The sequence below is a fragment of the Pituophis catenifer genome, unplaced genomic scaffold (genome assembly GCF_029215685.1).
Source record: "Pituophis catenifer annectens isolate HBS135680 unplaced genomic scaffold, rPitCat1.0.hap2 SCAF_1, whole genome shotgun sequence".
Taxonomy (NCBI): Eukaryota; Metazoa; Chordata; class Lepidosauria; order Squamata; family Colubridae; genus Pituophis; species Pituophis catenifer.
In genome coordinates, this window is record NW_027256881.1 from 354,224,693 (window position 1) to 354,252,597 (window position 27,905).

The following is a 27,905-nucleotide window of genomic DNA, read 5'->3' on the forward strand; positions in this document are numbered from 1 at the left end:
TCCTCACAGCCTGTGATGGGAACTCTTAGCAGCATCTGACATTAAGTGGTAAAAATTTCATCTCAGTTGCTCAAGGTAAGAAGAACTGCAAATGATGAAAATTGAATGCAACATTACAAAGCAGAATAATTAAAAGCTGAACTTTTTGGAATAAAAGGGAGGGATGTATAAGGCTAAGCAGAGTTATTTCTGGTTAAAGTGTATGTTTGAATAAAATCGAAAGGCTTCTTGGAGACCCTTCTAATAAGGTCATACAGTTAAGTCAGACTCTAACTATGAGACAGAGTCAGGAAAATGAGTCAGGAAAAACAAGAAAACCTCAATGTCACTTTTACCTAGAATGTGCTTGTTGTGTTTGGATATATTTGGAGTGGAAACTTCTCTATCCATCTGTACAGAAGGGACTATAAGTTTTCTTACTTTCCTACTTAACTTTCCTCGTGAGGTGACTTCTACTGTTCAGATCTGGCCTCAGCACTATAACGTAGCATTTGGGGAGAAAGATACAACTCAGCAGACCAGCCGCAGAGGCCAAGATGGAGAAGATCTCCACGGCCACCATGGACTTCCCTTTGGTGCTCAGGTAGGTGGGGAGAAAGGAGACCCAAACGCTGCAGAAGACCAGCATACTAAAAGTAATGAACTTGGCTTCGTTAAAGCTGTCTGGTAGTTTCCTGGCCAGAAAAGCCACTAGGAAGCTGATGAGACTCAGAAAACCCATGTAGCCCAGGACAGCATAAAACATGGCGTCTGAACCTTCATTGCATTCCATCACAATTTCTCCTATCACAGAATGAAAATCCAAATTACTAAATGGGGGGCAGATTGCCAGCCAGGAGACACAAAGAGCTGTTTGCACGAGGGGACAGGCCAGGACTAAGATCAGCTGCTTCCCCAAGAGTTTTCTTGCCCTGTTTCCTGGCTTAGTAGCCATGAAGGCCACAACTACAGTCAGAGTTTTTGCCAACACAGATGAAATAGCAACGGAGAAGACGATGCCGAAAGTGGTTTGTCGGAGGAGACAGGTGAGGTTCCTTGGCTGCCCAATGAAGAGGAAGGAGGAGAGGAAGCAGAGCAGGAGGGAGACCAGGAGAAGGTAGGTGAGATCACGGTTGTTGGCCTTGACGATGGGTGTGTTGCGGTGCTTGATGAAGGCTGCCAACATGAGGATTGTGATCAAAGAGAAGAGAAGAGCTAGGCAAACTAAAGTGAAGCCGAGTGTATCCTCATAGGAGAGGAAGTTCATGGTCTTGGGAATGCACAGGACGTGGTTCTTGTTTGGGTGTTGGTCTTCTGGGCAGGGGATGCACTGAGCAGCATCTGGAAGAACAGGCACCAGCTGACATTAGACAGAGAACCAGGGATTCTTTTTTTTTTTCTTTGAGGGGAAATGTTTTCCCAGTGAAGGAAGTGCCCCATGCTCCCCATCTCTTTGCTTCTGCAGCACACAACACAGTGGAATCTATCTCAGATAGATTCTCTTTCCCAATTTCCCAAAAAGCTGAAAAATCCACCCCATCACCCCAAAAAGCTGCTGCTAATAAGTTAAAGAAGGCTACATTCAAATGACTACTCTTAAAAGTTCTGAATGACTTTCACGCTGATTAGTTCAAGTCATTCAGCATGAATGACTTTCACGCTGATTAGTTTCACGCTGATTTGCTACCTCATATTGTCTCTCACTTGTCCCCAGGCAGCCATGCCAGACCTCCTCATTCCTGCTTGAGGGCCTCCTTGAGCAACTTGCCTGTTTCATTAGAGATGGTCCCTTCTGGGCAAGAAACGCATCCGTAGCAACAAGTGGGCTTCCCCTCTGCAACTTTCCTGGCTTGTCCTGGATGGCAGCGCTTCACACAACGGGAGAAAGGCTTTGTCTGAAAGGAGAGAGGTTAGGAGAGGTTGAGGGGAAGACATGGCAGATGTTCAGCTTGGCTTTATGGGTCTTCTTCCTTCCACTGAATAGAATTTTCACAGCAACAACAACCTGGTCCTTCCTCTCAGATTTCCTTAACCCTGGAAGCAGCATCTGGTCCCCACCTGGTTAGCCCACACAATGGAATCAGTGTCGATGTTGAAACGAGCAGCTGAGGGAGTCTCCGTATCAAACCATCCGACTTTCTGCCGAAGGATTGTCATATTTGCAAAGACAACCCAGTTCAGAATATCAAATCCTGCATATTTCATTCCAGTTTCTGAAAAGGAGACTTCCTCCCCAGCGGTGTTGTTGAAAAGGACGTTTCTCAAGAAGCCGTGCACCTGAAATTGCAAAACAAGCAACAATCAAACAAAACATCAATGAAAGTGAAGAGAATTGATCTGCAGAGCTTTTAAATTACATTATGTGGAATAAATATTTTTTCTGAATCCCAGAGATGAAACAGAGTTAGTCTGTTTTTCTTTTCTGGTGGTATTGTGCTGGACTGGGCTTTTGTGATCATATTTTTTCAGAGTTTCCCATGCTTCTTGAGTTGTTTTCCCCTTTAGGATTTTCATCCATGGATTTTTTTTTTCTTAAATTGTCTCTGAGTTTGTTAAAATCATCCCTTTTAAAGTTTAAGTCGCTGGCTGGATTATGTTCTGTTGCTTGTGTTTGTCTTATATTGAATTCCAACATGACGTGGTTGCTCTTGCCCCAAGTTCCAGCAACAACATATTGTTTTAATGTGCAATTGTGTATTTTATTGTTGTGAGCCGCCCTGAATCCAGTGGAGATAGGGAGGCATATAAATCGCATTAAAGTCCCCCATTACTACCGTGGTATATTTCTTACCTATATTTGCTGTTTAGCAAATATTTCATCTATTTCTTCTGCTTGGTTGGGTGGCCTGTAGTATACGCCTATAGCTGTGATGGCGAACCTATGGCACGCGTGCCACAGGTAGCACACAGAGCCATATTAGTGTGCACACGAGCTCAGCTGTGGCGCACATGTGTGTGCCAGCCAGCAGATTTTCGGGCCTTCTGGGCCACCCGGAAGTAGGGAAACAGGCTGTTTCCTGCCTCCAGAGGGCCTCCATGGGGTTTGGGGAAGGCTGTTTTTGCCCTCCCCAGTCTCCTAGAGAGGCTCTGGAGCCTGGGGAGAGCAAAAAACAGGCCTACCGAGCCCACAATGCCACTGCGTGCCAAAAGCGCAGGGGGGCCGTGCGCACATGCGTGGGGGCGGGGCACATAGGATTATGGGTGTGGGCACGCATGTGTACGACCCACCCCGGCTCCCCCCACTTTTGGCACGAGATGGCACAAAGGTTAGCCATCACTGGCCTATAACAATGTCATTCTTTTCCCCCTTTATATTGACCCATATGGATTCTAGGAGTTTTTCATCCTAGGTTTTGTGGATTTCTGTAGAAATGTAGTGATCTTTTATATCACTACAAACCCACCTCCTCTTTAGTAGGTCCGTTTCTTTGGAATAGTTTCTTTTTAAAAAAAAAACAATTTTTATTTAGTAGTTTACATTTTAAAACCAAACACACAATAGCAAAAGAAGTCAAGAGACAAAACAAAAAACAAAAACACATACACATCAGATGTTAAAATACAATACTAACAACAGATATATTCAATTTTACAATTTTCTGCATCGACTTTTGTCTTTACTCTTAACTTTTATCCTCCCGCTCCTTCTCTTTATTTTTAAATATTCATAATTAACTGTTTTGTTAGCAGGATCATTATTTATATTTATATCCAGTATGTTAATATCTAATTTCACTTTATATTCTTATTTCTTAATTTGATTTCTGTTTTCCAACCATGTATAAAACCTATTCCATATTTTATAATAATCCGAGTCTTCTCTTTCTTTGATCTCCATCATTAATTTATCCATTTTGGTGCATTCAAGTATTTTCTTTATTATTTTTTCTTCTGATGGTATATTGGTCGACATCCACATTTGCGCTAGAGTAATTCTGGCCACCGTTAGAATATGCAATATAATATAATAGAGACTTTTTTCCATTTTTCTATCAATCATTCCTAGGAGGAACATCTCTGGTTTAAAATCTATCTTTTGGAGTGTAATCTCTTCCAACCACCCTTTAATTTTTTACCAAAATTTCCTCACCTTAGGGCACACCCACCACATGTGGTAGTTTGTCCCTAGTTTGTGACCACATCTCCAACTCTGGGGTGATAAATTGGGGTACATTTTTGCCAGCCTCGCTGGTGCTAAATGCCACCTATAAAACATTTTATAGCTGTTTTCTTTGTATGATACTGCCATGGTCAATTTATAATTTTTCTCCCACATTTTTTCCAATTTATCCAATTCTATGGTATGTCCAAAATTCCTAGCCCAACTTATCATTGTTTTGATTTTAATTCTCGTTTTGTGTCTAATAAATCTGCGTATCTCATCATTTTATCTAGATCTGTGGTATTTGGATGTATCATTGCTTCCATTGTAGACAACCAAACTGGGACTTTTATATAATGATTCTTTTTAATCTTTTCCCATACTTTCAGTAGTGCATCCCTTACCTTATGATGTTGAAAATAAGTGTGTGATTTATTTTTCCCATCCCATAAAAAGCCATGTCAACAGAGTTGAAGGTCATGGCCTTCTATCGTTAATATCCGCTTATTTTTAAGTTGTATCCACTCTTTGAGCCTTGTTAGGGATGCCGCTTGATAGCAAAGTTCCCATTCTGGTAAACCGAAACCTCCTTTTTTCCTACTATCTTGCAATAATTTGAATTTAATGCACGATTTTTTCCCTGACCATATGAATTTCGATGTCAATTTGTTCAGTTGTTCAAAAAAAAAAATTTCCCTAATTTTATTGGTACTGTTTGAAATAAATATAGTAATTGGGCAATATGTTCATTTTTATCGTTGAAATTCTGCCAATTAATGATATTGGTAATTTAGTCCAGTTATCCAAATCTTTTTGTATTTGTAATAGGAGTGTATCGTAATTGTCCCTCTTTATGGTATTACACTTTTCTGATAGCCAAATTCCTAATTATTTAATTTTCTTTGTTCTCGAGATTCCCAGTTCCTCCTCTAGTTGTTCACTCTGTCTATTGTTTAAATTCTTAATCAATATTTTAGTTTTGTCTTTATTCATTTTAAATCCTGCTACTGTGCCAAATTGGTTTATGTCCTGTAGTAAAATAGGTCCAGATTCTAAAGGTTCCTCAATAATAAATGCCAGGTCATCTGCGAATGCTTGGACCTTATATTCTTGTGACTTAATTTTTAATCACTTTATTTCTGAATTTTCTCTGATTTGGGACATTAATGTCTCCACAGACAGAATAAACAAAGAGGAGACAGCGGGCAGTCCTGTCTTACTCCTTTAGTTATTTCAAAACTTTTTGTTTGTTCCCAGACGGAATTCCTGCTGAATTCTATAAAACATTTCAAGAGTCGTTAGAACAACTGCTATTAGAAATATTTAATGAAGTATTGAAAAGGGCCAGGATACCAGAATCCTGGAGGGAATCATTAATAACTTTCATCCCCCAAAACAATAGTGAACAACAGAAGATAAAGAATTATCGGCCAGTCTCATTGCTAAATGCTGACTATAAAATATTTATGGCCATAATAGCGGATAGAATTAAAAATATACTGAATGAAATTATACATTCAGATCAAAATGGATTCCTACCCAACAGATATATAAAAAACAATATAAGAATTATCATCAATGCATTAGAATATTACGAAGCTCACCCGGAAAAACAGGTAGCTGTGGTTTTCTTGGATGCACAAAAACTTTTGACAACTTAAACTGGGACTTTATGATAAACCAATTAATAAGAATGAATTTTGGAGAAAAATTTATAGACACGATTAGAGCCATATACACTATACAGAGAGCAAAGATAATAATTCTTTTGAATAGTTTCTATCCTTCCATCAGTACATTCCAGTCATGAGTTTTATCCCACCAAGTTTCTGTAATGGCAACTATGTCATTTCTGCCTTCATGTACTAGTATTTCAAGTTCATCCTGTTTCTTCCCTAAACTTTGAGCATTCTTTTACAGGCATTTGAGTCCTTTATGGGTCTTGAGTATGTCTCTCATATCTCCTATTTTGTATCTGGATTTTCCATCCTTTCCATCACTTTCTATTTCACTGGGTTTTTCCTTTTTTCCTTTTTCTGTCCCTTTACTCCCTGCCTCCTTATACAATGGGTTTTCTAGTGGTTTTTGCTTGGAATCAGGTTCTAAAGGACTTGAAGATTGGGCCCCCTCCCCCCTCAATTTTAGTTTAAAGCCTGTCTAATAAAATGAGCCAGTTTTTTTCCCAATATATTCCTTCCAGTTCTTGTGAGGGTCACTCCAGCCCTTGCCAGGAGCCCTTCATGTAGGTATTGCAGACCATGGTCTATGACTCCGAAGTTCTCTTGACGACACCAGTTTTTAAGCCAGTGGTTCATTTCTAAAATCCTTTGCTCCAGTGATGAAATCTGATCTGGTTTGCTACCAGTTCGCTGGCTGCACGTGCACTGTGCACACCAAAAGGAGGCTTCAGAAGGTAAGTAGAACAGCAAGGGGGGATCAGCTGTGGCGTGCAATTTAGCTTTGCTAGAAAGCAGGATTTCCTGCTTTCTAGCAAAGCTAAACCCCGCTGCACAGCTGATTGTCGGAAATACCGGTTTGGAGAAACCGGTAGTTTTTTTTAACTACTGGTTCACCTGAAACGGTAGCTTCTTTTTACTACCAGTTCACCCGAACTGGAGCGAACTGGTAGCATTTCACAACTGCTTTGCTCCCTCATTGGATGTTGGTGTTTTATTGGAAGTATAGATAAAAACACAATTTGAGCTCCTAATTCTTTTAATTTCTTCCATAATTCTTTAACTCTCTTCCCACAAAAAATCCAGAACAACTCACAGCTGTTCCAACTTTGGTGAGATATTTCTAAAGGGAAAGATGATTTGAAAATGGAGCAAGCTCTTAACTGATCTCAATATTTATGGGCTAGCATTGCACAACATACAAATATGCATGGAGGAGCCTCAAGAGAATCCAACAATTTATAACAGAAGAATAACAAAGTTGGAAGGGACTTTGGAGGTCTTCTAGTCCAACTCCCTGCTCAAGATATGTTGATATGTATTAAGATATATAAATCTAATATGTATTGGGATCCAAATTTATAAACTGCTGTGAAAAAGTATTGAGAATCTGACCAAGGTAAAGATTGAATGATTAACTGGTTACACAAAGATTGATTGAACTATTGAATTGGACCAGTGGATAACTCAGTCACAGCACCAGCAACTGGCATAATTAGGGAAAAACAGTGTAAAACTCTTTTTTCCCCTCTTCCAGGTATGATTGAAAATAGAAATGGCATTAAAAAATTCAAGATTTATATAAGTTTTAAATAGAGGAGGAAAATATTAGGGAAAAGAGAAGACAGTGGAGATCACAGGCAAAAGGGAATGAATCTTAAAAGAGCGTAAATCTGTTTCCTGGACCAGAAGGGAAGAGTTGAAGATGATAATTACCTGCCAGGGCTTCACAGAGAGGTGAAGGTGTGGCTTTTTTCCGCCCCTCTTCAATGCCTGTTGTGATTCCAATGTATACTCAGCATGTAATGCGTGTGCCACAGAATAGGCAGCATTGTAGATGCTGTAGCTGAAACCAGTCATCTTTCCATCAAAGACAGACATCGGGAGGGTGTCCAGGTTCTCCTCCCCTGTGCAAACCCTTCGGCCATCAGGTGAGGCCAGACCTGCCTTCAAAACCTCACAGTCAAATACAACTTCCCACCATTCAGGGAGAAAGACGTCTCCGTGGGGTTCATGTGGATTCAGAGCCCAGAGATAATCTTTGAATCCTGGCACCAGGTTTGTGTGGACTGTGAAAGACAAAGAGCCATGGAGGGATTTTAATTTCACCCAATCGTAGTGATAGCCAATAGCTGAAAATTCCCATTGGGTGGTCAGGATCCAGACCTTCCCAGAAGAAGCATTGTTCTCTTCTTCATAAATGTAGAGAGTATGTAGAAGACTTTGCAGAGAATGTGAATCTCCAGAGTTAATCACAACCTGAGCATCACTGTTCAAAATTGTCCAAAGCACATCTATTTGATGGTCATGCAATCCATTGAATATTGGGATTTGGGGCAAGATCTCTTTTACAAATTGTATGCAAATGTCATTCTGGGAGAGGGTGGCATTAAAAATCTGGATGAAATGATCACTGATCTCTGACCTCTGAACCACAATCCCAATCCAGTTCCACTGGAAATAGAGAAGGAGCTGGACAATGGCTGTATTCTGTAGGTGATACTGGGGATCGATCTGGTAGAAGGTGGGGAACCGGCTCTTATCCCTCAAAACAGGGTCACAGAAGCGGTAACCTAGCTGAAGGGAGGGTGGAGATGGAGGAAAAGAAAGAGGTTGATCAAGGAAAATGGTACATGTATTTTTTGATACTAACCTCAAACCATCTAGAGACGATCTGGGTATCCAATCTAGACCCCTATATACAAAATGTTGTGTCTTCATGAGATGTTCTGTGATACCAGTCACAGAATTGGTTCTCCATATTGTGGGCAGTAACCACAAAAGGAAGCGCTTACAGCATTCCCCCTTTCATCATGTTACGTGTCCACATACCTGAGAAACCTTGAAATTGCCAAATATGGTTGCCATCTGGTATGAAGTTCTGGATTTGAGACCCCCAAGGACAGAGATGAGGTTGTCCTGTATGTCACACTTATAGTTAGGGAACAATTTTCCATGACTGGAGAGCAGAGACAGGCAGACATCTTGAGTCATGCTTGCATAGTCGTTCTCTTCGTAGATACGGAAGCCCAGGGTGATGTTGGGGAGAAGCTGTGGGTCTTTGTTGATCTCCTGGACAGCAAATGCCAAGGCCAGGACGTGTTGGTAGTTCTTGGGAATAGGTCTTTGTTGCAAGTGTTAGAAGACAAAAATTAGACAGGAGCAGATTTTTGTAAGAAAGCATTATTAGTGTTTTTATTATTGTGAGCCGCCCTGAGTCCATTGGGAGATAGGGCGGCATATAAGCCAAAATAAATAAAATAAATTATCAGGATTCTAGGAGTTAATCATAAAATCAATCAATACAATTTCTTTTCCTGCTGTTAGAAAACAGGATTGCTGTCAATCAGTTGATTCTGCTACTATTGTCATCAGTGTTATGTAAAAGCCTCCCCTTCCTCTCTCTGCAGGACATTTCTGTGAGTTTATACAAAAAGTTGTAATTTACAGCATGAGCTCAGTTCAAGTCAGTATTGAGTTTTCCAAAATGAACTTTTCAATACAGTTAAGGAAATGTGACATATTATCTTGATAAAGCTCTATACTTTATTATATCCAGTCATTGAACTCTTTAAAGGCTGACAAGAGCCTTGGTAGTACAATGGTCTAAGGCATCCTGTTATTAAGCTGGTTATTAAAACCAGCTGCCTGCAATTACTGCAGGTTCGAATCTCGCCAAGGCTCAAGGTTGACTCAGCCTTCCATCCTTTCTAAGGTAGGTAAATTGAGGACCCAGTTTGTGGGGGCAATAAGCTGACTTTGTATAAAATATACAAAAGAATGAAGGCTATTGCTGAGCACATTGTAAGCCACCCTGAGTCTCTGGAGAAGGGCGGCATATAAATCAAATTTAAAAAAAAAAAATCTGCTTTACATTCTCAAGCACTTTTTTTCCAATCTGGCTATTCACCTATTGTGTCATCAGAGTCATTTTGATCTAGGTGGCTTTCCAATAAAAGCAATGAAATTCAATTGAGTTAAATTGAAAGTCTGACCAGGTTAATTTCTGCTGGCTAGCAATGATTAAGCTGATATATCTGGATGGCCCCCAGTTAGAAAAAGCCCTTTCAGTGTCTCAGAATGTGGAGCTCTTTGTGCTGGGGATTCTCAAAGAAGTTTGCTCCACTGACCTAGAAGCACTCAGGATTAACAGGAGATTTGTGGGAATCCAGAGTTGGTGGGACAAAAGGCAGACCTTCTCTACGTTTGAGGTAATGAAAGCATGAAGCATGGTGTTACAGATCATCACAATAATGAGATGCGAAGATGAATTCAGTCCAGCAATAAGACAGAGGACCCTAGCATTATTTCTCCTTGAGTTCAGTCCAAATTGGTTTCTTTGCAATGTGTATCCTGCCTTCAGGAACATGGAGAATAGTTTAACTCTCTATTGAGTGTGACAAGCTGTTCTTCACCACTGAAGAGTCAGATGATTTGAAGAGGGGATTAGAGAGAGATTGAATTATTACGGAGAATCAATGTGTCCTAATTAGGAAGGCTTTACAGCAACAAAAAAAGACAATCAAGGAAACTCTTACAGAGAAATGACATCCCAATCACCAAGAGGCTCCTCTAGGGGTGGTAGAACTACCATAATGGAGAGAGGTAGGTTTCCACCGATAATGAAATCTCCAGGCCTATAATATTCTTTTGGCTCAAGGAAAGGTCTCCTCAAGAAGCAGTTTAGTCTCACGTCCATCTGGATGGCTGCAGGCAATGTCGAAAGCAACACTAACAGTGAAATCATTGGTCACAGAAAGAGATCTCTTTCCTAGAGCAAACCAAAGGAGGGTCTTGCAGGAACTGTGATGCTCTGGTGACTTCAGAAGGTTCAAGTGGAGTTTTAAAGCTTCAGGACAAGCGTTCATCTAAGCTCCAGCTGTCAAGGGACACAGCTGTAGCCTTCAGAGCATGTAGATAAACATGTTTTGAGCATAACCTCTTTATGCTCAGGGAGGTTAATCTTGGGAAATCCACAGAGATGAAGTAAGAATTGCTAGTGTTTTATGAATCCCAGGAGAGAAAAAAGCCCACATTATTCCTTATAACTCTGGAGTCTGTGGCATTTTGTCTGGAAGAAGCCCTATTTCTCAAATCACACTTATATATCTCTTTGTCTGTGAATTGGGCAACTCTGATTGCAGGGTGATTCGTGTAGCTTTAGAATTGGAAGAGAACTTTGGGGTCACCTGGTCAAATCCCCTTAATGTAGGATATACATGGGGAAAACTGTTTTAAATCTCTAAAATCATTCTGGGATTGACTATTTTTGCTGCCTCCTCCAAACTCTTTCCAAATGAAGAACTCCCTGGGACTTCCTGGAACAACTCCCTGCTATTTGACTGTATCATCAATATGACATACGGTTTCCGGCCTGAGAAGGGTGTGGGACTAGAAGACCTCTAAGGTCCCTTCTAACTCTATTATTCTATTTCTAAGTTAAAAATTAGATAGATGACAGACAGACAGACAGACAGACAGACAGACAGACATTTTCAAATACTCACAAGTATATATGTGTGTGTGTGTGTGTGTGTACAGTTAATATTTTGGGTTTCTTCCCGTGTAATTGTGAACATATCCCTAAAAGGGTAGAAGCGACGTTTCGACAGAATCTCATCTGCCATCATCAGGCTTATGTGAAGGTTCTTTTGCAGTAACTGCCGTTACTATTTCAAATCTGGTGCTGGTATTCTTGGATGGCTCCACCTTTTCATTCTGATTGGTTGGGAGTCCCAGTATGTGTTTATTGGCTTGGCTTCGGGTGTATGGTCGGTTTTTCTCCACCAGGTGGCAGGGCTTCATCTTTGTGGCTGGCTCGAATGTGATTTGGCTGGAACTTGTGGCAATACAGGCCTTTTGATGAACCCTTGATCTATGTTTTATATTTTGTGTTAAGATTCGTCTATCTATGAGAGCAGGTTTCCAAATAGTAGGCAGACGGGAAGTGTCATCACGTTTATTCATGCAATATGGTCTTTTCTCTATTTCAATGGCCTCTCTGATTATTCTGCCATTGAGATGTTCTATTTTTGCAACTGTTTTTGTGTTATTAAAATTAATATTATGTCCTGTTGTATTTATGTGTTGAACTAATGATGATGTGTGTTCTTGTTTTTGTATTGAGTTTTTGTGTTCCTCGATGCGTACACTCATTCTTCTGTTGGTCTGTCCAATATATATTGATGGGCAAGAAGCACACGGGATTTCGTTGCTGTCGAAACGTCGCTTCTACCCTTTTAGGGATATGTTCACAATTACACGGGAAGAAACCCGAAATATTAACTGTACACACATATATACCCGTGAAAACTTACATATATATATATAATCTATGGAACATTTGTTGTAAATCATTTGAGTTTTTAGATAACATACTTTGGCTCTATATAATAGTTACATAGACATTTGCCTTCCAAATAACCAGTTTCTATATTCATTTTCTGTATTCTTATCTATCAGTTTATTTAAAAAGCAACTGAATATCACACAATTGTGTCTTCCTCCCTACTTAATAATGAACAAGTTGCAACATATTCCATTTATTCTCCCCATCCCATCCCACCCCATACTTCCTTACTTTCTTCTGTCCTTCCCTCTTCATTCTTCACAATATTTGAAAAAGGATTTAAAAAATAGTACCAATAGTAGGAGCAGAAAAATATCCATTAACATCTATTTCACATTATTGTATTTATTAATGAAGCAGGGTCTCTATTAAGTATATAGAGAGTAAAAAGATGTAGCTCATTTAAACTGCAGAATTAAAAGAACTCTAATAGTAATTTGAAGGGACGTGGTGGCTCAGTGGCTAAGATGCTGAGCTTGTCGATCGAAAGGTCGGCAGTTCAGCAATTCAAATCCCTAGTGCCGCGTAATGGGGTGAGCTCCCGTTACTTGTCCCAGCTTCTGCCAACCTAGCAGTTCAAAAGCACGTACAAAATGTTGTTAGAATAGAATAGAATAGAATAGAATAGAATAGAATAGAATAGAATAGAATAGAATAGAATGGAATGGAATGGAATGGAATGGAATGGAATGGAATGGAATGGAATGGAGCGTCCATGATTTCTGGTGGCAAGGTGTTCCACTGCTTAATTGGCCCCAGTGGTGAAATGTAAAAATTGTTACTACTGTGAGTGTGGCTTGGTGGGGGAGGAGGGTAATATGACTGAGTGGGTATGGCCAACTTTTTTTTTTTTTACTTTTAAAACCATTTTTAATGCAATCTCTTCGGCTGAAGAGGTTGTAAAAAAAATGCTTTTAAAGCCTCTGACGATCCCAGCTGATTTGCCTGATCGGCAGAGGCTTTCTTTTTTTTTTAAAAAAAGCCTCTGATGATACCAGCTGAGCCACGCGATCATCAGAAGCTTTTTTTTTTTTTTACTTTTAAAAGCATTTTTTCCACCAAAGAGCACCCAATTTCACACAGGTTGAATTCAAGACAGAAATTTTCAGTTTTCTTGCAGTTGTTTCCTGTCCTCCTGTCACATACCAGTGGGAAAAAAACCTCCTGATTACTTTTCTGAGTGAATGACACAGACCGCTGGTTGAGTATTCAAATGTTGTCTTAAGGACCCACCTCAGCTAGTCACTCAGGGAAGCAAGACTCTTGAATCCATTAAGTAGAATCAAAAGAACTTTGGCTGAGAGAAAGTGATTGCATGAAAGCAAGGCGGGATCTGAAAAATCCCATGCAAAGCACACAACCTTCTTTCATTTCCCGAAACCCAACCCCCCCCCCCCCGACCAGTCCACTGGCAAGCCAATGTGATGTCACAAGTTTGTTATGGAAACTCCAAGGTGCTAGGCAGATAATGGTTCACTCTTAGGGAATGATGGCCTTGAAGTCAGGCAGGAACGTGCAATGAGCCACAGTGGTGCAATAATTAGAGTGCAGTATGGCAGGCTGCTACTTCTGCTGACTGCTGGCTGCCTGCAATTTGGCAGTTCCAATCTCACCAGGCTCAAGGTTGGCTCAGCCTTCCATCCTTCTGAGGTGGGTAAAATGAGGGCCCAGGTTGTTGGGTACAAGAGGCTGACTCTGTAAACCGCTTAGAGAGGGCTGTAGAGCACTGTAAAGTGGTATATAAGTCTAAGAGCTAAGTGGGAAGGAAGGGAGGGAGGGAGGGAGGGAGGGAGGGAGAGAGGAAGGAAGGAAGGAAGGAAGGAAGGAAGGAAGGAAGGAAGGAAGTAAAGAAAGGGCAAGATGCTGACTCTATAAACTGCTTAGAGAGGGCTGTAAAGCACCGTAAAGTGGTATATAAATCTAAAAGCTAAGTGGGAAGGAAGGGAGGGAGGGAGGGAGGGAGGGAGGGAGGGAGGGAGGGAGGAAGGAAGGAAGGAAGGAAGGAAGGAAGGATAGAAGGAAGGAAGGAAGGAAGGAAGGAAGGAAGGAAGGAAGGAAGGAAGGAAAGAAGGAAGGATGGATGGATGGAAGGAAGGAAGGAAGGAAGGAAGGAAGGAAGGAAGGAAGGAAGGAAGGAAAGACTCTGTAAACCGCTTAGAGAGGGCTGTAAAGCATTGTGAAGTGATATATAAGTCTAAGTGTTATTGCTAACTGGCTGGGAGGGAATCCGCTCCATCTCCAAAGACAGTCCCTCTCCCGAATTCCCAAGCAGTTACAGTCAAAGCAAAAGCATAAGAAAATGCCAACACAGCAAGATTCCCCTCCCACTTTTCCAGCAGAATGGCAGGACACAACGGTGGACCTGATGGTTGTGTTACTTGTCATGTGCTGCGCCTGTCAGGATTATCAGTCTCCCTGGAAACATAAAGGCTTGTCAGAGGTATAGATCTGCCTATGTCTGCTATTTACTCCCTGCCCAAAAAAATAAAATAAAAATAAAGTCTGACTGAATGATGGTAGAAACTGATTTCAAATTGAGGAATTGTCTCTCCCACCTCCCATTACAGAGATCTGTGTGTGTGTGTGTGTGTGTGTGTGTGTGTGTGTGTGTGTGTGTCAACTTATGCATTTATAACACGCCAAATGACAATGCAACTAAGCAGCCAAAAGCGGGATTCCTGACTGAGAGATCCGTCAATCTTCTTCAACTTCCATTATTAAGGGGGAGGGAGGGGAAAAGTGCCAATCTTTCTGTCACAAAAAAGCCAAAATAACAATGCAAGTGTCCAGAGACTGCAGTGGGAGAGATGACAATCTCTGACAAATGCTCCCCAGGCTTATTTTGAACCAGGATGATTTGCCCTTTTCGGAGACATAAGTTGACCAGGAGTCCTTCCACCACTTTCCTTTTGTCTTGGTCCCTAGAGATGGGAGACTCACCTGAGACCCTAAGTGGGAGGGATGAAGCTCACTGTGGATGCCCATGAAATACTGAACCAAAGAGTCTTCATTTCAGATGCAGCTCACTGTGACACTTGCCCAGAAGACCAATATCCCAACAAGGACAAGGACCACTGCATTGCCAAGAAGATCCACTTCCTTTCCTATCAAGACCCTCTGGGATACATTTTAGTTTTTCTCACTCTTTTTTTCTCCATGATCACATTAGCAGTTTTGGCAATTTTCCTTAAACATCGTGACACACCCATTGTCAAGGCCAACAACCGAGATCTTACCTAAGTCCTCTTGGTCTCCCTGCTGCTCTGCTTCCTCTGCTCTTTCCTCTTCATTGGTCGACCCAGGAAGCTCACCTGTCTCTTCTGACAAACTACCTTTGCCATTCTCTTTTCCCTTGCGGTTTCCTCTGTCTTGGCAAAAACTGTCATGGTGGTTCTGGCCTTCATGGCTACCAAACCAGGGAACAGGACAAGCAAACTTTTAGGAAAACCCCTCACCAATTCCATTGTCTTAGCCTGTCCCCTGATCCAAGCAATTCTTTGTGCCACCTGGTTGGTAATCTATCCCCCATTTCCCACCATGGACTTCCACTCCTTGGTAGGAGAGGCCATCTTGGAATGTAATGAAAGCTCAGCTTCGATGTTTTACACTGTCCTTGTCTACCTAAGTTTTTTGGCCTTTGTGAGTTTTATCATGGCCTTTCTGGCTAGGAAATTGCCTGACAGCTTTAATGAAACCAAGTTCATTACTTTCAGCATGCTGGTCTTTTGCAGTGTTTGGATCTCATTCCTCCCCACCTACCTGAGCACCAAAGGGAAGTCCATGGTGGCCATGGAGATCTTCTCCATCTTGGCCTCTGGGGCTGGTCTCTTGGCTTGCATCTTTCTCCCCAAATGCTACATTATCATACTGAGGCCTCCTCTTAACTGTAGGGAAAATATGATAAGGAACAAAAATCTCTAAGTGGTGCATGCATGGAAGACATTTAAATTTATCTTTGAGGCATGTTTAGTATCCGATGACTTTTCTAAAACATGCTGACCGTGAAACAGGAAAATGTCCATTAAATAATGCCTTATCAAAGTGTATAACTGGTTACAATACGAGTCAGTTATTTGGGGTGCTCAGAAATAGAGGATGAATGAATGAATGAATGAATGAATGAATGAATGAATGAACGAACACACAAACAAACAAACCTGCTATCAACAACAATCATGTAGGCATTTTCTTCTAATGCCTTCCAGTTGTCCACACTGAGGCTCAGTTCCCTGCATAGAAAGAAAACTTGCTGATAAAGATAAGGTCATTATTTCAAAAGGTATATTTTTCAATTTTATTACTTTTAATTAGATAGATTAAAGTTAGGTGCCATATCAATGTGTATGTGTATATATATTTGTTTCCATAGTCTTCTGATGTTTATATAATTTTCTGCTTGTATCCCATTTTTTATGGTAGAGATTAAATTTTAACGAAGCCAAATCATTACTTTTAGCATGCTGGTCTTTTGCAGTGCTGGAATCAGCTTCCTCCCCACCTACCTGAACACCAAAGGGAAGTCCATGGTGGCTGTGGAGATCTTCTCCATCTTGGCCTCTGGGGCTGGTCTCTTGGCTTGTATCTTTCTCCCCAAGTGCTTCATTATCCTACTGAGGCCCCCTTCTGAATTGTAGAGAAAATATGATTAGGAACAAAAATCTCTAATGCAGGAATAGGAAACATTTATATTGAGGCATGTTTAGTATAATATTTCTAAAAGATAATGACAGAGGAGAAACATGTTAATTAAATAATTCCTCATCAAATGCTATAACTGATCACGGACTTCCGGTGGCTCCGCATTCCCTGAATGGACACTCCTTTAGGAGCTCCAGCCCCGTGATTCCGTTTGCCGCTAGAACAGCGAAAATCAGCTGTTCTAGCGGCTCAAAACTCTCCCCCAGGGAAAAAAGGGGAGAGAAGAGCAGAAGAGTCTGGGTAGAGCTCCCCTAGACCCCCAGGCTTTTTTTTAAGCCTGGGGTTTGCAGGGTGAGAGCTCCCTGAAAGCCCTTCAGTGCTCCGGATCTGGGACGATTCTGCTTTATGCAGAACAAGGGGTCGCGACCACACCAGCAGAGCAATTTTAAGGATTATGAGAAAATTTGAACCTGGACGCTGGATCAGCAAAATCAGGAGAACAGAAAATGCAAGTATTAAACTTTAACTCCGTTTAAAAGAAAAAGAAAAAAGATGGCACTTAAGGGCGTTAAAACGAAACTTACTACTGAAAGTGATCCTTAAAGTTGCAACATTGTAAAAACTACTGGATTATGCGGCAAAAAGATTTAAAGTGCTAGTGGAATGAAAAAGACTATGGTATTGACCCCAACTACTTTATATTTCTAAATTGTGTGGAAAATTATTGGACTTATTGACCTGACAGCTGAATAAATTTAAAGTGGAAATTGAAATATGGCTGACATCAAGGATGGAGGATCATTATTATATGAGCCAGCAAATTCACAAGTTGTGACTGTAAAGGTTTTACAAGAACTCTTAAATTTTTATACTTCTGCTATATAGGAATCAGTTGAAAGGACTATTCAAAATTATAATCTGGAAAACAACAATGATTTGCTGGCTGGAAAAGAGGAAGAAAATCAAGCTATTTTGAGTTTGGAGCAGGAAAAAAGGCTGTCAGGATCACGATGGAAGCTAGCACACTGAAAACAGAGGTTTTGGCAGAAGCTCCTATGCAGTTAACTGAAAAGCACCAAATAGACTCTTTCCTGCAGACTGATAAACTTTATCATGACAATTTTTGGCTTGATAGACAGAATCAATTTTCAAGCAAGGAAGTGACTGATTATAAAGCAGGAAGAGTCGAAATGGAGGTTTCAAATTGAAGGAGATAACTTTTAGAAGAGAACGATTTCCAAAGATGCATTAGTCTCAAATCTATATTCAAAAATTTTCGAAAATAAAAGTAGGGGGAGGAGCAATGTTGAAGAAGAAAGTACTATTGAAGAAGAAGGACTAGAAAAAATATAGAAAGAAAGGAAGAATTGAAGATTAGTTTCTTTTGGGGAGGATTTTAATAATAAATTTGAAAAGTTTACTGAAATTAGTATTTTTTAAGTTTAAGTAAAAATGTTTAACTAAAAATGGATAGGTTTCTTTTAAAAAAATTATTGAGGTATTAAAATGCCTAACTTTAAATTTAATTGATAACTCTCTGAAAGCTTTGAAATTGATATTTTGAAGAATGAACTCAAGAGTTAGAAATAATTTAACTCAATGGATTATTAGTATTTTTAAGATTATATGGATAGCCTTTTGAAGGAGGAAAAAAAAGAAAAAAGTTTTGAAACTTATATCATGAAGAATGTTTTATTAAAGGTATTAAGAGATCTTAAAAGGTTTAACTTAAAATAATATTTTTTTTCTTTTTCTTTTCTTTTAAAAAGATATGCTTTAAAGAAAGTTTTAAAATGTTTAATTTAGAATTTTAAAAGGGAGGCTGATGAATAATTTTTAAAAGAGGAGTTAAAGAGTCTGAGGGAGTTTTGAATCTTGTAGTAAGTTAGTATATTTTAGCTTATGCTTGTTTAATGTTATACCCTGTTTTTGCTCTGGGAAGTTGGGGGTGGGGGAGCGGAGAGGGGGTTGAAGGTTGTTGGGGATAAAACTGTTGTTTAATTTTTAATAAAACTAAAAGATAGATAAATGTATTAATAGAGAAGTAAGAAATGTGGGGGAAATGTCATAATAAAGGAAATGATAATATTAAGATATGACAAATATTGGAGGAGTAAAAAGAAGATACAAAAGATGTACTCAGAAGATATATTGAATGATTGATTATGTATTGTTTGTTTGTTTATAAAATAAAAACTTTTAATAAAAAAAATGCTATAACTGATCACAATATATCTGATGTCAGCAGTCATCACCTACCTTCCATCCCTCCCCATGTCTTCCTATTGTCCCCCCCCCCCGAGACCCAATGCCCTCTGTGGAAATAATGCTTGGTGTTAAACATATGTTTGTTATATTAATGAGGATATTTTATTACTTTATTCATTTAATTTGTATTTTTCCTACAGCACTTTAAAAGGTTAGATTTGGTGTCAGTGGCTTTGAGCATATATATTTGTTTCCATAGTCCCTTGAGGCTTTGAGAATTCTCTGCTAGTGTCTATGGATAGTCTCAGCCATTCTGATATTGGTTGTCCCAAAGCTGCTTTTTCCAGAGGCAACTGGCCTTTTTCGTTTGACTTTGAAGAGGTTTTGCTTCCCATCAAAGAAGCTTCTTCAGCTCTGACTGGATGGTGGGGAATGGAAGGAAGAGGAAAGGCAAAGGCCATTCTTTTGAAAACAGCAACATCCACGTTTTGGACAGTTAGGACTGCTGGTTTGAAAGAGAAGTCAAAGAGGCCATCTATGTCAAAACTGAACATCCCTCTCCCAACAGAGGGGGAGGGATATGACATCATCTATCTCCAGTCTACAACACAGTCCTGTCAGCAGTTCCAAGAAGGCTCCACATCCTCAGGTGACCCTGAGGGGACAAATAAATCTCCAGGTGGTGTTAACAACTCCCTAAAAGAATGCAAATGTCCCCAATTCATCAGAGATCTATGTTGTTTAGACTATAACCTCACATCTACCTCTACCCCCCTTCACTCCAAGCTGTGTCAGCCTGAAGCCTTGTGGTGAGAAATCCCGATAGGAAGACCCACACACACACAAAAGAGAAAACAGCCCCCAGCCAGGTCGGCTTCAGGCTTGACAGGAATAATTTGGGCATTTCCTTCTCCTGGGATTCATAAAACAGTAGTGACTCTTACTTCATCTCAGTGGATTTCCAGAGATTAGCCATCCCTAAGCATAAAGAGGTTTGTGTCAGGTCAAAACATGTTTACTTAACATGCTCTGAATAATATTTCTGGGTATCTTTAAAGCTGGAGCTGAGAGGAATGCTTCTCCTGAAGACCTAAAACTCTACTTGAGCCCTCTGAAGTCATCAGAGCATTGCATTCCCTACATCACCCTTTGTTGACTTGCTCTAGGAAGAAGGTCTATGTCTGTGGACAATGAGTTGGCTTTTAATGTTGCTATGGTCCTTGCCTGCAGCTGTCCAGATGGACCTGAAGCCAAACTGCTTCTGGACGAGACCTTATCAAACACAGAAAGACTATTACAGACCTGGAGATCTTATTATCGGTGGAAATCTGCCTCTCTCCATTTCTGTAGTCCCAATGTTTCCTTTACATGAACCTCCTGGTGATTGGGATGCCTATTCTCTGTAAGTGTTTCCTTGATTGTCTTTTTTTTCAGGGCAATGCAGAAAGGGCAGTCTTGAAGATGGGGCAGATTTAAATCCCATCCAGTCTCTGTTGGTGTGGAACCTTCCTAATTAGGACACAATGATTCTCCTTGATGACTCAACGTCCCTCTAATCCACTTCTCAAGCCCTCTGACTCTTCAGTGGTGAAGAATAGCTTGTCATACAAGGGAGTCAACCTTTTCTCCATATTCCTGTAGGAAAGGTACACATTTCAGTGAAGCCAATTTGGGCTGAAGATGGGGAGAAATAATGCTAGGGTCCTCTATCTTCTCATCTCATTATTGAAAATAATAACACCATCCTTCATGCTTTCATTACATTCCAAATAGAGAAAGTCTGTCTTTTGTCACACCAAGTCTGGCTTCCCACCAATCTCCTGTCAATCCTGGGCACTTCTAGGTCAGTGGAGAGAGTTTCTTTGAGAATCCCCAACAGAAAGAGTTTCACATTCTGAGACACTGAAAGGGCTTTCCAGATATATCGGGAAAATCATTGCTGGCCAGCAAAAGTCAATCTGGTCAGACATTTAATTTACTCTAATTTATTGGATTTATGAAGCCACCTAATTGAAAAGGACTCTGATAACATGATGGGTGAAGAGTGCCAGATTGGGAAAACGTGCCTGAGAATGCAGAGCAGAAGTTGTCAGCCTGTAAAGATTTCCAAGACTGGATATCATAAAGTGTGTAGCTTTAGCAAGATGAACATTTCCTTAACTGGACTGAGAAATTCATTTCAGAAAAGTCAATACTAATTTGAACTGAGCTCATGCTGTACATGATAATTTCTGCACCAACTCACAGAAACGTGCTGCGGAGTGAGGGAAAGGAGGCTTTACCACAACACTGTTGACAAGAGAAACAGGATCAGATGATTGACAGAAACCCTGTTTTCTGACAGCAGTAAATTAGATTGACTAATTTGTATTCGTCTGTTTTATGATTAACTCCTGGAATCCTGATAATGTTTTCTTAACCAAATATACAGTACATCTCCCTCCTGCTCCTGTCTAATTTTTGTCCTCTAACACTTGCAACAAAGGCCTGTTCCCAAGAACTACCAACACATCCTGGCCTTGGCATTTGCCATCTGGGAGATCAACAGAGACCCACATCTTCTCCCCAACATCACCCTGGGCTTCCGCATCTACGAAGAGAACCAGTATGCAAGCATGAGTGAAGATGTCAGCCTGTCTCTGCTCTCCAGCCGGGGAAAAGCTTTCCCTAACTATAAGTGTGACACACAGGACCACCTTCTCTCTGTCCTTGGGGGTCTCAGCTCCAGAACTTCATACCAGATGGCAACCTTATTTGGCAATTTCAAGGTTTCTCAGGTACTTGGACACGTAGTATGATGAAAGGGGGAATGCAGATGTAATGCTGTAGGTTCTGCCTTGTGTGGTTACTTCCAACAACCTGCAGAGCCAATTCTGTGACCAGAAGAAAACATCTCATGAAGATACAAGGTTGTGGGGATAGGGGTCTAGAATAGGATACCCTGCTAATCTAGAAGGTCTGAGGTTAGTAACAAAAAATACAGGTACCATTTTCCTTGCTCAACCTCTTCCTTTTCCTCCATCTCCACCCTCAGCTAGGTTATCGCTTCTCTGACCCTGTGTTGAAAGATAAGATTCAGTTCCCCACCTTCTACCAGATCGATCCCCAATATCATCTACAGAATGCAGCCATTGTCCAGCTCCTTCTCTATTTCCAGTGGAACTGGATTGGGATGGTTGTTCAGAAGTCAGAGAACAGTGTTCTTTTCATCCAGATTTTTGATGCCACCCTCGCCCAGAATGACATTTGCATGCAATTTGTAGAACAGATCTTGCCCCAAATCTCAATATTCAATGTATTGGGCGGTAAGCTAAAAGAAGTGATTTGGACCATTTTGAACAGTGATGCTCAGGTTGTGATTATCTCTGGAGATTCAAATGCTCTGCAAAGCCTGATAGGATCCCTCTACATTTATGAAGAAGAGAGCAATGCTTCTTCTGGGAAGGTCTGGATCCTGACCACCCAATGGGAATTTTCAGCTATTGGCTATCACTACGATTGGGTGAAATTAAAATCCCTCCATGGCGCTTTGTCTTTCACGGTTCACACAAAACCGGTGCCAGGATTCAAAGATTATCTCTGGGCTCTGAATCCACAGGAACCCCATGGAGACGTCTTTCTCCCTGAATGGTGGGAAGTTGCATTTGACTGTGTGGTTTTGAAGGCAGGTCTGGCCTCACCTGATGGCCGAAGAGTTTGCACAGGAGAGGAGAACCTGGACACCCTCCCGGCCTCCGTCTTTGATGGAAAGATGACCGGTTTCAGCTACAGCATCTACAATGCTGCCTATTCTGTGGCACACGCATTACATGCTGCGCACACATGGGAATCACAAAGGTCATTGAAGAGGGGCAGAAAGAAGCCACACCTTCACCTCTCTGTGAAGCCCTGGCAGGTAACTCTTGAAGTCTTCCCTTCTGGTCAATGAATCCTCCCTCCTCTTGGTTACCTTCACTTTACACTAAGTGTTTTTTTGTCAGGGCAACTTGGTTTACCCAATTATGGGATGGCGCATACTGCCATCCCATAATTGGGGTGCCTTTTGCCCTTCAGTCCCAATCAGTCCCAATCCAGGAGCCTTCTCAGGCAAACTATTTTTTTTTGTTGTTGTTGTTGAATTTATGTTTTATTCCTTTCGTTGGTAAAACATGCATTTTTCACTTTTCACTCTTTTCGGATTTATAAACATTTGCCTTTGATCTCCACTGTCTTGTCTAACTACCTTTTCCCTCTTTTTTAAAAATCGCATATCTTGACATTTACAGAAATTTCTCCTGTTGTCTGCAGACGATTCGTAAGGGAAACAATCAAGTAAATAAGAATGAGAAAATTTTGAGAAACTTCCAAGCTGCAACATGTGTCTCATTCATTGCTTGGATTAACTGCTTAACCAATTAGATTTGACAGAGGAATCATCTGGCACTGGAGTTTTCTTATTCGTTTATTTTTCCAAGCACTTTTTCCCCCTTCACAGTAGTGTGTAGGTCCAATCCTTGAAGTGGAAAATCTAGTCACTCCAGAAATGGAACATTCGTTGTCTTAACTTCCAGTTCACTTAGGATTCTGGTGTAAAAACAGGTCATAATTTACAAATGGAATTAAGTCTCATTTCACCATAGGCCTATTTCGCTCCCTCCACATTTTCATTTGGGGGAAAAATAGTTTTCTTTTTTACCTTAAAGTGAAATATATTTACCCTCTTATTCACCAAAGGTTATTTTCTCTATCAGCTAAGAACACGCTTGCTACCCTAGTTCTTAAGTGGGGTATAATAAACTAAAAGGAATAACAGGTTGTGTGTTAAAGGCCTATCTGGGAAATGCTGGCTAACTCCATCTCTGTTTCATGTCCTGCGTTCAGAATAATATTCCTTCCACATATTGCAATTTGAAAAGAAATCTCTGTCAGTTAGCCTGCTGCTTGCTGCCATAGAAAGAGGGGTCGGGCTGTACAGTTTCTTTCAAGTTGCTGTTTTCGTGCCCTTTGCCTCAGAGCTTGGCTGGAAATTCTTGCTTTCAGTTTGTTCTCTAAATTGATGGAGCTGAGAATTTTTCTTTCCTAGGACATGGACAGAGGCAGCCCTGACAATCTCTTTACATGGACTCTCTTTCCTCTTATGGACATGTTGGTTGTTTGTTTGCTTGATTTGCAATTCCAGGTGCACGGCTTCTTGAGAAACGTCCTTTTCAACAACACCGCTGGGGAGGAAGTCTCCTTTTCAGAAACTGGGATGGAATATACAGGATTTGATATCCTGAACTGGGTCGTCTTTGAAAATATGACAATCCTTCGAGAGAAAGTCGGATGGGTCGATCCGGAGGCTCCGTCAGCTGCATTTTTCAGCATCGACCCCGATGCCATTGTGTGGGCCAACCAGGTGGGTACCAGACGCTCTTTCCAGGATTAAGGAAAACTGAGAGAAGAGAAGGGGCTGTTGAGATGGAAACTCTGATCAGAATGGAGCAAGAAGGGGCCACTTTTATACAGATCATGCAGCCTAGCTGAATGTTTCTCATCTCTCAACGCTAAAAATCTCTTGTTTCAGACAAAGCCATTTTCCCGTTGTGTGAAGCGCTGCCTTCCAGGACAAGCCAGGAAAGTTGCAGAGGGGAAGCGCTCTTGTTGCTACGGATGTGTTTCTTGCCCAGAAGGGACCATCTCTAATCAAACAGGCAAGTTGCTCAAGGAGGCCCTCAAGCAGGAATGAGAAGTCTGGCATGGCTGGATGGAGAGGGTTGAAGGAGAACCTGAGGGAGAAAATCAGTTGAGAAATTCAAGACGATGAAATGTAAAGAGTGGCTCATTGAACTCAGCCTTCTTTAAAGGCCTTCTGCTTGAGCAGAGGTTGGACTAGAAGACATCCAAGGTCCCTTCTAATTCTGTTATTCTGTAAGTTGTTAGCAGCAGTTTTTCAGGATCATGGGGGTAGAGTTTCCAATCTTTTAGGACAGTGGGAATGGCCAGCCTTAGCCCCAAATGAAGGACTGACTGAATGAAGGAACCAACAATCACATATGACCCCAAAATCAAAGGAAGTTGACTACAAATCAGAAGAATTGCATTGCTCTTCTGCATTTTCTGCCTTTCTTTGCCAAGAAAAAAAGAAAGAACTGTGACCATCTTGCATAAGGAGCAGAGAGGGAAAAGTTTTAAACAGCTTTTTATAGTTTCTAGGGTTTGCACAGTAGGCGTTGGAAAGAACCCATAATGACTTTGATCGAGCTTAATCAAACTAGTTAATCTACTTATTCAAACTTTATCACCCTCAATCAACCTATTCGTAGGTCTCAGGAGAACTTTTAGTTTATGGCTCTGACCCGTCTTAACCCCATGGGCCATCTTCCCCACCTCTCAGCTATTTATGTGGGGTAGTTTCATGGCACAATTGATAGTTTCCCTTCTAGAATTCTCACTCCTGCTTTCACATCACATTGAAAAATTAAACTACCTATCTTTTCCTGAAGGGGTGCAGTATATGGTTCAAGCTTTATTTTTTGGTGGGGTGGAGGGTTTTTGGTTCTTTCAGCATTATCAAACTGCCAGGAAATTAATATAACTTTTGGGGAATATCGAAGGTCCCACTATCTATCTCTAAACAAATAATTCCCTCAACACTGTCAAACTATTTACTAAGTCTGCTCTACTATTAATCTTCTCATCGTTCCCATCACCCATCTCCTCCCACTTATGACTGTATGACTGTAACTTTGTTTCTTATATCCTTATGATTTATATTGATATTGTTTTCTGATTGCTTATTTGTTCCCTATGACTATAACTATCATTAAGTGTTGTACCTTATGACTCTTGACGAACCTATCTTTTCTTTTATGTACACCGAGAGCCTATGCACCAAGACAAATTCCTTGTGTGTCCAATCACACTTGGCCAATAAAGAATTCTATTCTATTCTATTCTATTCTTTCTATGTTTTCTAAACTTCCCTGCAAAAAAGTCTGAATGACCAGGCCTGAATTACAAAGCAGAGAAGGTGAACCAAATAATGCACATATAAACCAATTAGCAGGATTGCTGGCTTACAGAATTATCGGTCTTTTGTGGGTTCCAGTACAAACTGGGGAAAGCAACAGTTGGAAATCTGTCTCACAGTAAAAGCCACAGTAATCATGGAAGTCCCTAAAGACTGGAAGGAGCTTTTTTCTTTCCTCCACCAAATTGACCAGCCCTGCTGGAGCTGAATAGATCCTTGTCTTTGCCCAGCCCAACCCCAGGGTCATCCTGAATGAAGTGTAATTTGCCCTTTATAATGCAGTGCACTCGGCACAGTCAGTCATTCTATCATTATCTTTGTGAGTTGGCCATTGCAGAGAGGGGGAAATTGTGTTAGATGCTTTATATATATATATATATATATTTTTTGTTTTTTCCAATATAAACATACATGTTTCATGGACAGTACATTGATTGGGTCAGGTCTTTTTTATACAACGTTAACAAAAATAGTATGTAGAATTCTAATCTTTCAACTTCAAACAATATTAGTCTCATTTCATATTCCTTTTGCATTTTCCCTTTAATTCATTTAAGCATAAATAACATTTCTTCGCACCCTGTGTTTGTTATCCCTTAGTAAATGTTGTCATTCAATCTTTTAAAAACCACTCATTATTCCACCATAACATCAATATTCCAAATGTATAGGATTACAAATAACACAAATTATTAACAATATTCAATCCATCACAGGAGTATAGCTCAAAGTCCCCACCATTTCTAATCCTTAATATTTTAAATTCACAATATCTTTTAACACACTGTTAATATTCAATTAGATTGTCTAGTCTTAAATTACCATCTACTAACCGAAAACTTATTGGGTTTTGGGGTTTTCCAGTTTTATTCATATGTTTTCTCATTATTCATCATCTCTTAGTCTTTCTAAAATTCCATTGTTGATTGATTTTTTTGGCCAGTCTTTTGTCTCTCAAAATCATGTTAGATGCTACTGAACTGCTCAGAAAAAGACTTTTGATTTCAGATGCAGCTCTCTGTGACCCTTGCCCAGAAGACGAATACCCAAACAAGGAGAAGAATCGCTGCATTGTGAAGAAGATGCACTTCCTTGGCTATCACGATAACTTGGGATATGCTTTAGTTTCCCTCACTCTTTTTCTCTTTATGACCACATCTACAGTCCTGGTGATTTTCCTTAAGCATCGTGACACACCAATCGTCAAGGCCAACAACCGAGATCTCACCTACATCCTCCTGGTCTCCCTCCTACTCTGCTTCCTCTGCTCCTTCCTCTTCATCGGTCAACCCAGGAAGCTCACCTGCCTCTTCCGACAAACTGCCTTTGCCATTCTCTTTTCCCTTGCAGTTTCCTCTGTGTTGGCAAAAACTGTCATGGTGGTTCTGGCCTTCATGGCCACCAAACCTGGAAACAAGACAAGGAAACTCTTAGGAAAACCACTGACAAACTCCATTGTCTTAGCTTGTCCCCTGATACAAGCAGTTCTGTGTGTCACCTGGCTGGCATCCTCCCCTCCATTTCCCAACATGGACTTCCACTCCTTAGTAGGAGAGGCCATCTTGGAATGTAATGAAGGCTCAGCTTCAATGTTTTATGCTGTCCTCGCCTACCTGGGTTTCCTGGCCAGTGTCAGTTTCACAGTGGCCTTTCTGGCTAGGAAATTGCCCGACAGCTTTAACGAAGCCAAGTTCATTACTTTCAGCATGCTGGTCTTTTGCAGTGTTTGGATCTCATTCCTCCCCACTTACCTGAGCACCAAAGGGAAGTCCATGGTGGCCGTGGAGATCTTCTCCATCTTGGCTTCTGGGGCTGGTCTCTTGGCTTGCATCTTTTTCCCCAAATGTTATATTATCCTACTGAGACCCCATCTTAATTGTAAAGAAAATATAATGGGACACAAAAATCTCTGATTTATGCAGAGATTTGAATGTTTTAATTTGACTTTAGGGCATTTTTGTA

General features: G+C 40.7%; 2 protein-coding genes across 2 annotated transcripts; one reads left to right on the forward strand and one right to left on the reverse strand.

Annotated features, from left to right (window-relative positions):
* Positions 1-424: 424 nt before the first annotated feature.
* LOC139313746 (vomeronasal type-2 receptor 26-like) lies at positions 425-16,709 on the reverse strand. The gene is made up of 10 exons (XM_070939193.1): positions 16,609-16,709; positions 16,264-16,335; positions 15,343-15,512; positions 10,451-10,528; positions 9,888-9,957; positions 8,590-8,881; positions 7,474-8,334; positions 2,038-2,256; positions 1,748-1,874; positions 425-1,320 (listed from the first exon to the last, which is right to left on the reverse strand). Exons 1-10 carry the CDS (start codon positions 16,707-16,709, stop codon positions 425-427), a joined length of 2,886 nt encoding a protein of 961 aa, XP_070795294.1.
* A 3,481-nt stretch (positions 16,710-20,190) lies between these two features.
* Positions 20,191-27,856, forward strand: LOC139313755 (vomeronasal type-2 receptor 26-like). Its single transcript, XM_070939204.1, has 6 exons — positions 20,191-20,354; positions 21,438-21,729; positions 21,987-22,847; positions 24,111-24,329; positions 24,498-24,624; positions 26,952-27,856. Exons 1-6 carry the CDS (start codon positions 20,191-20,193, stop codon positions 27,854-27,856), a joined length of 2,568 nt encoding a protein of 855 aa, XP_070795305.1.
* The last annotated feature ends 49 nt before the right edge of the window (positions 27,857-27,905 follow it).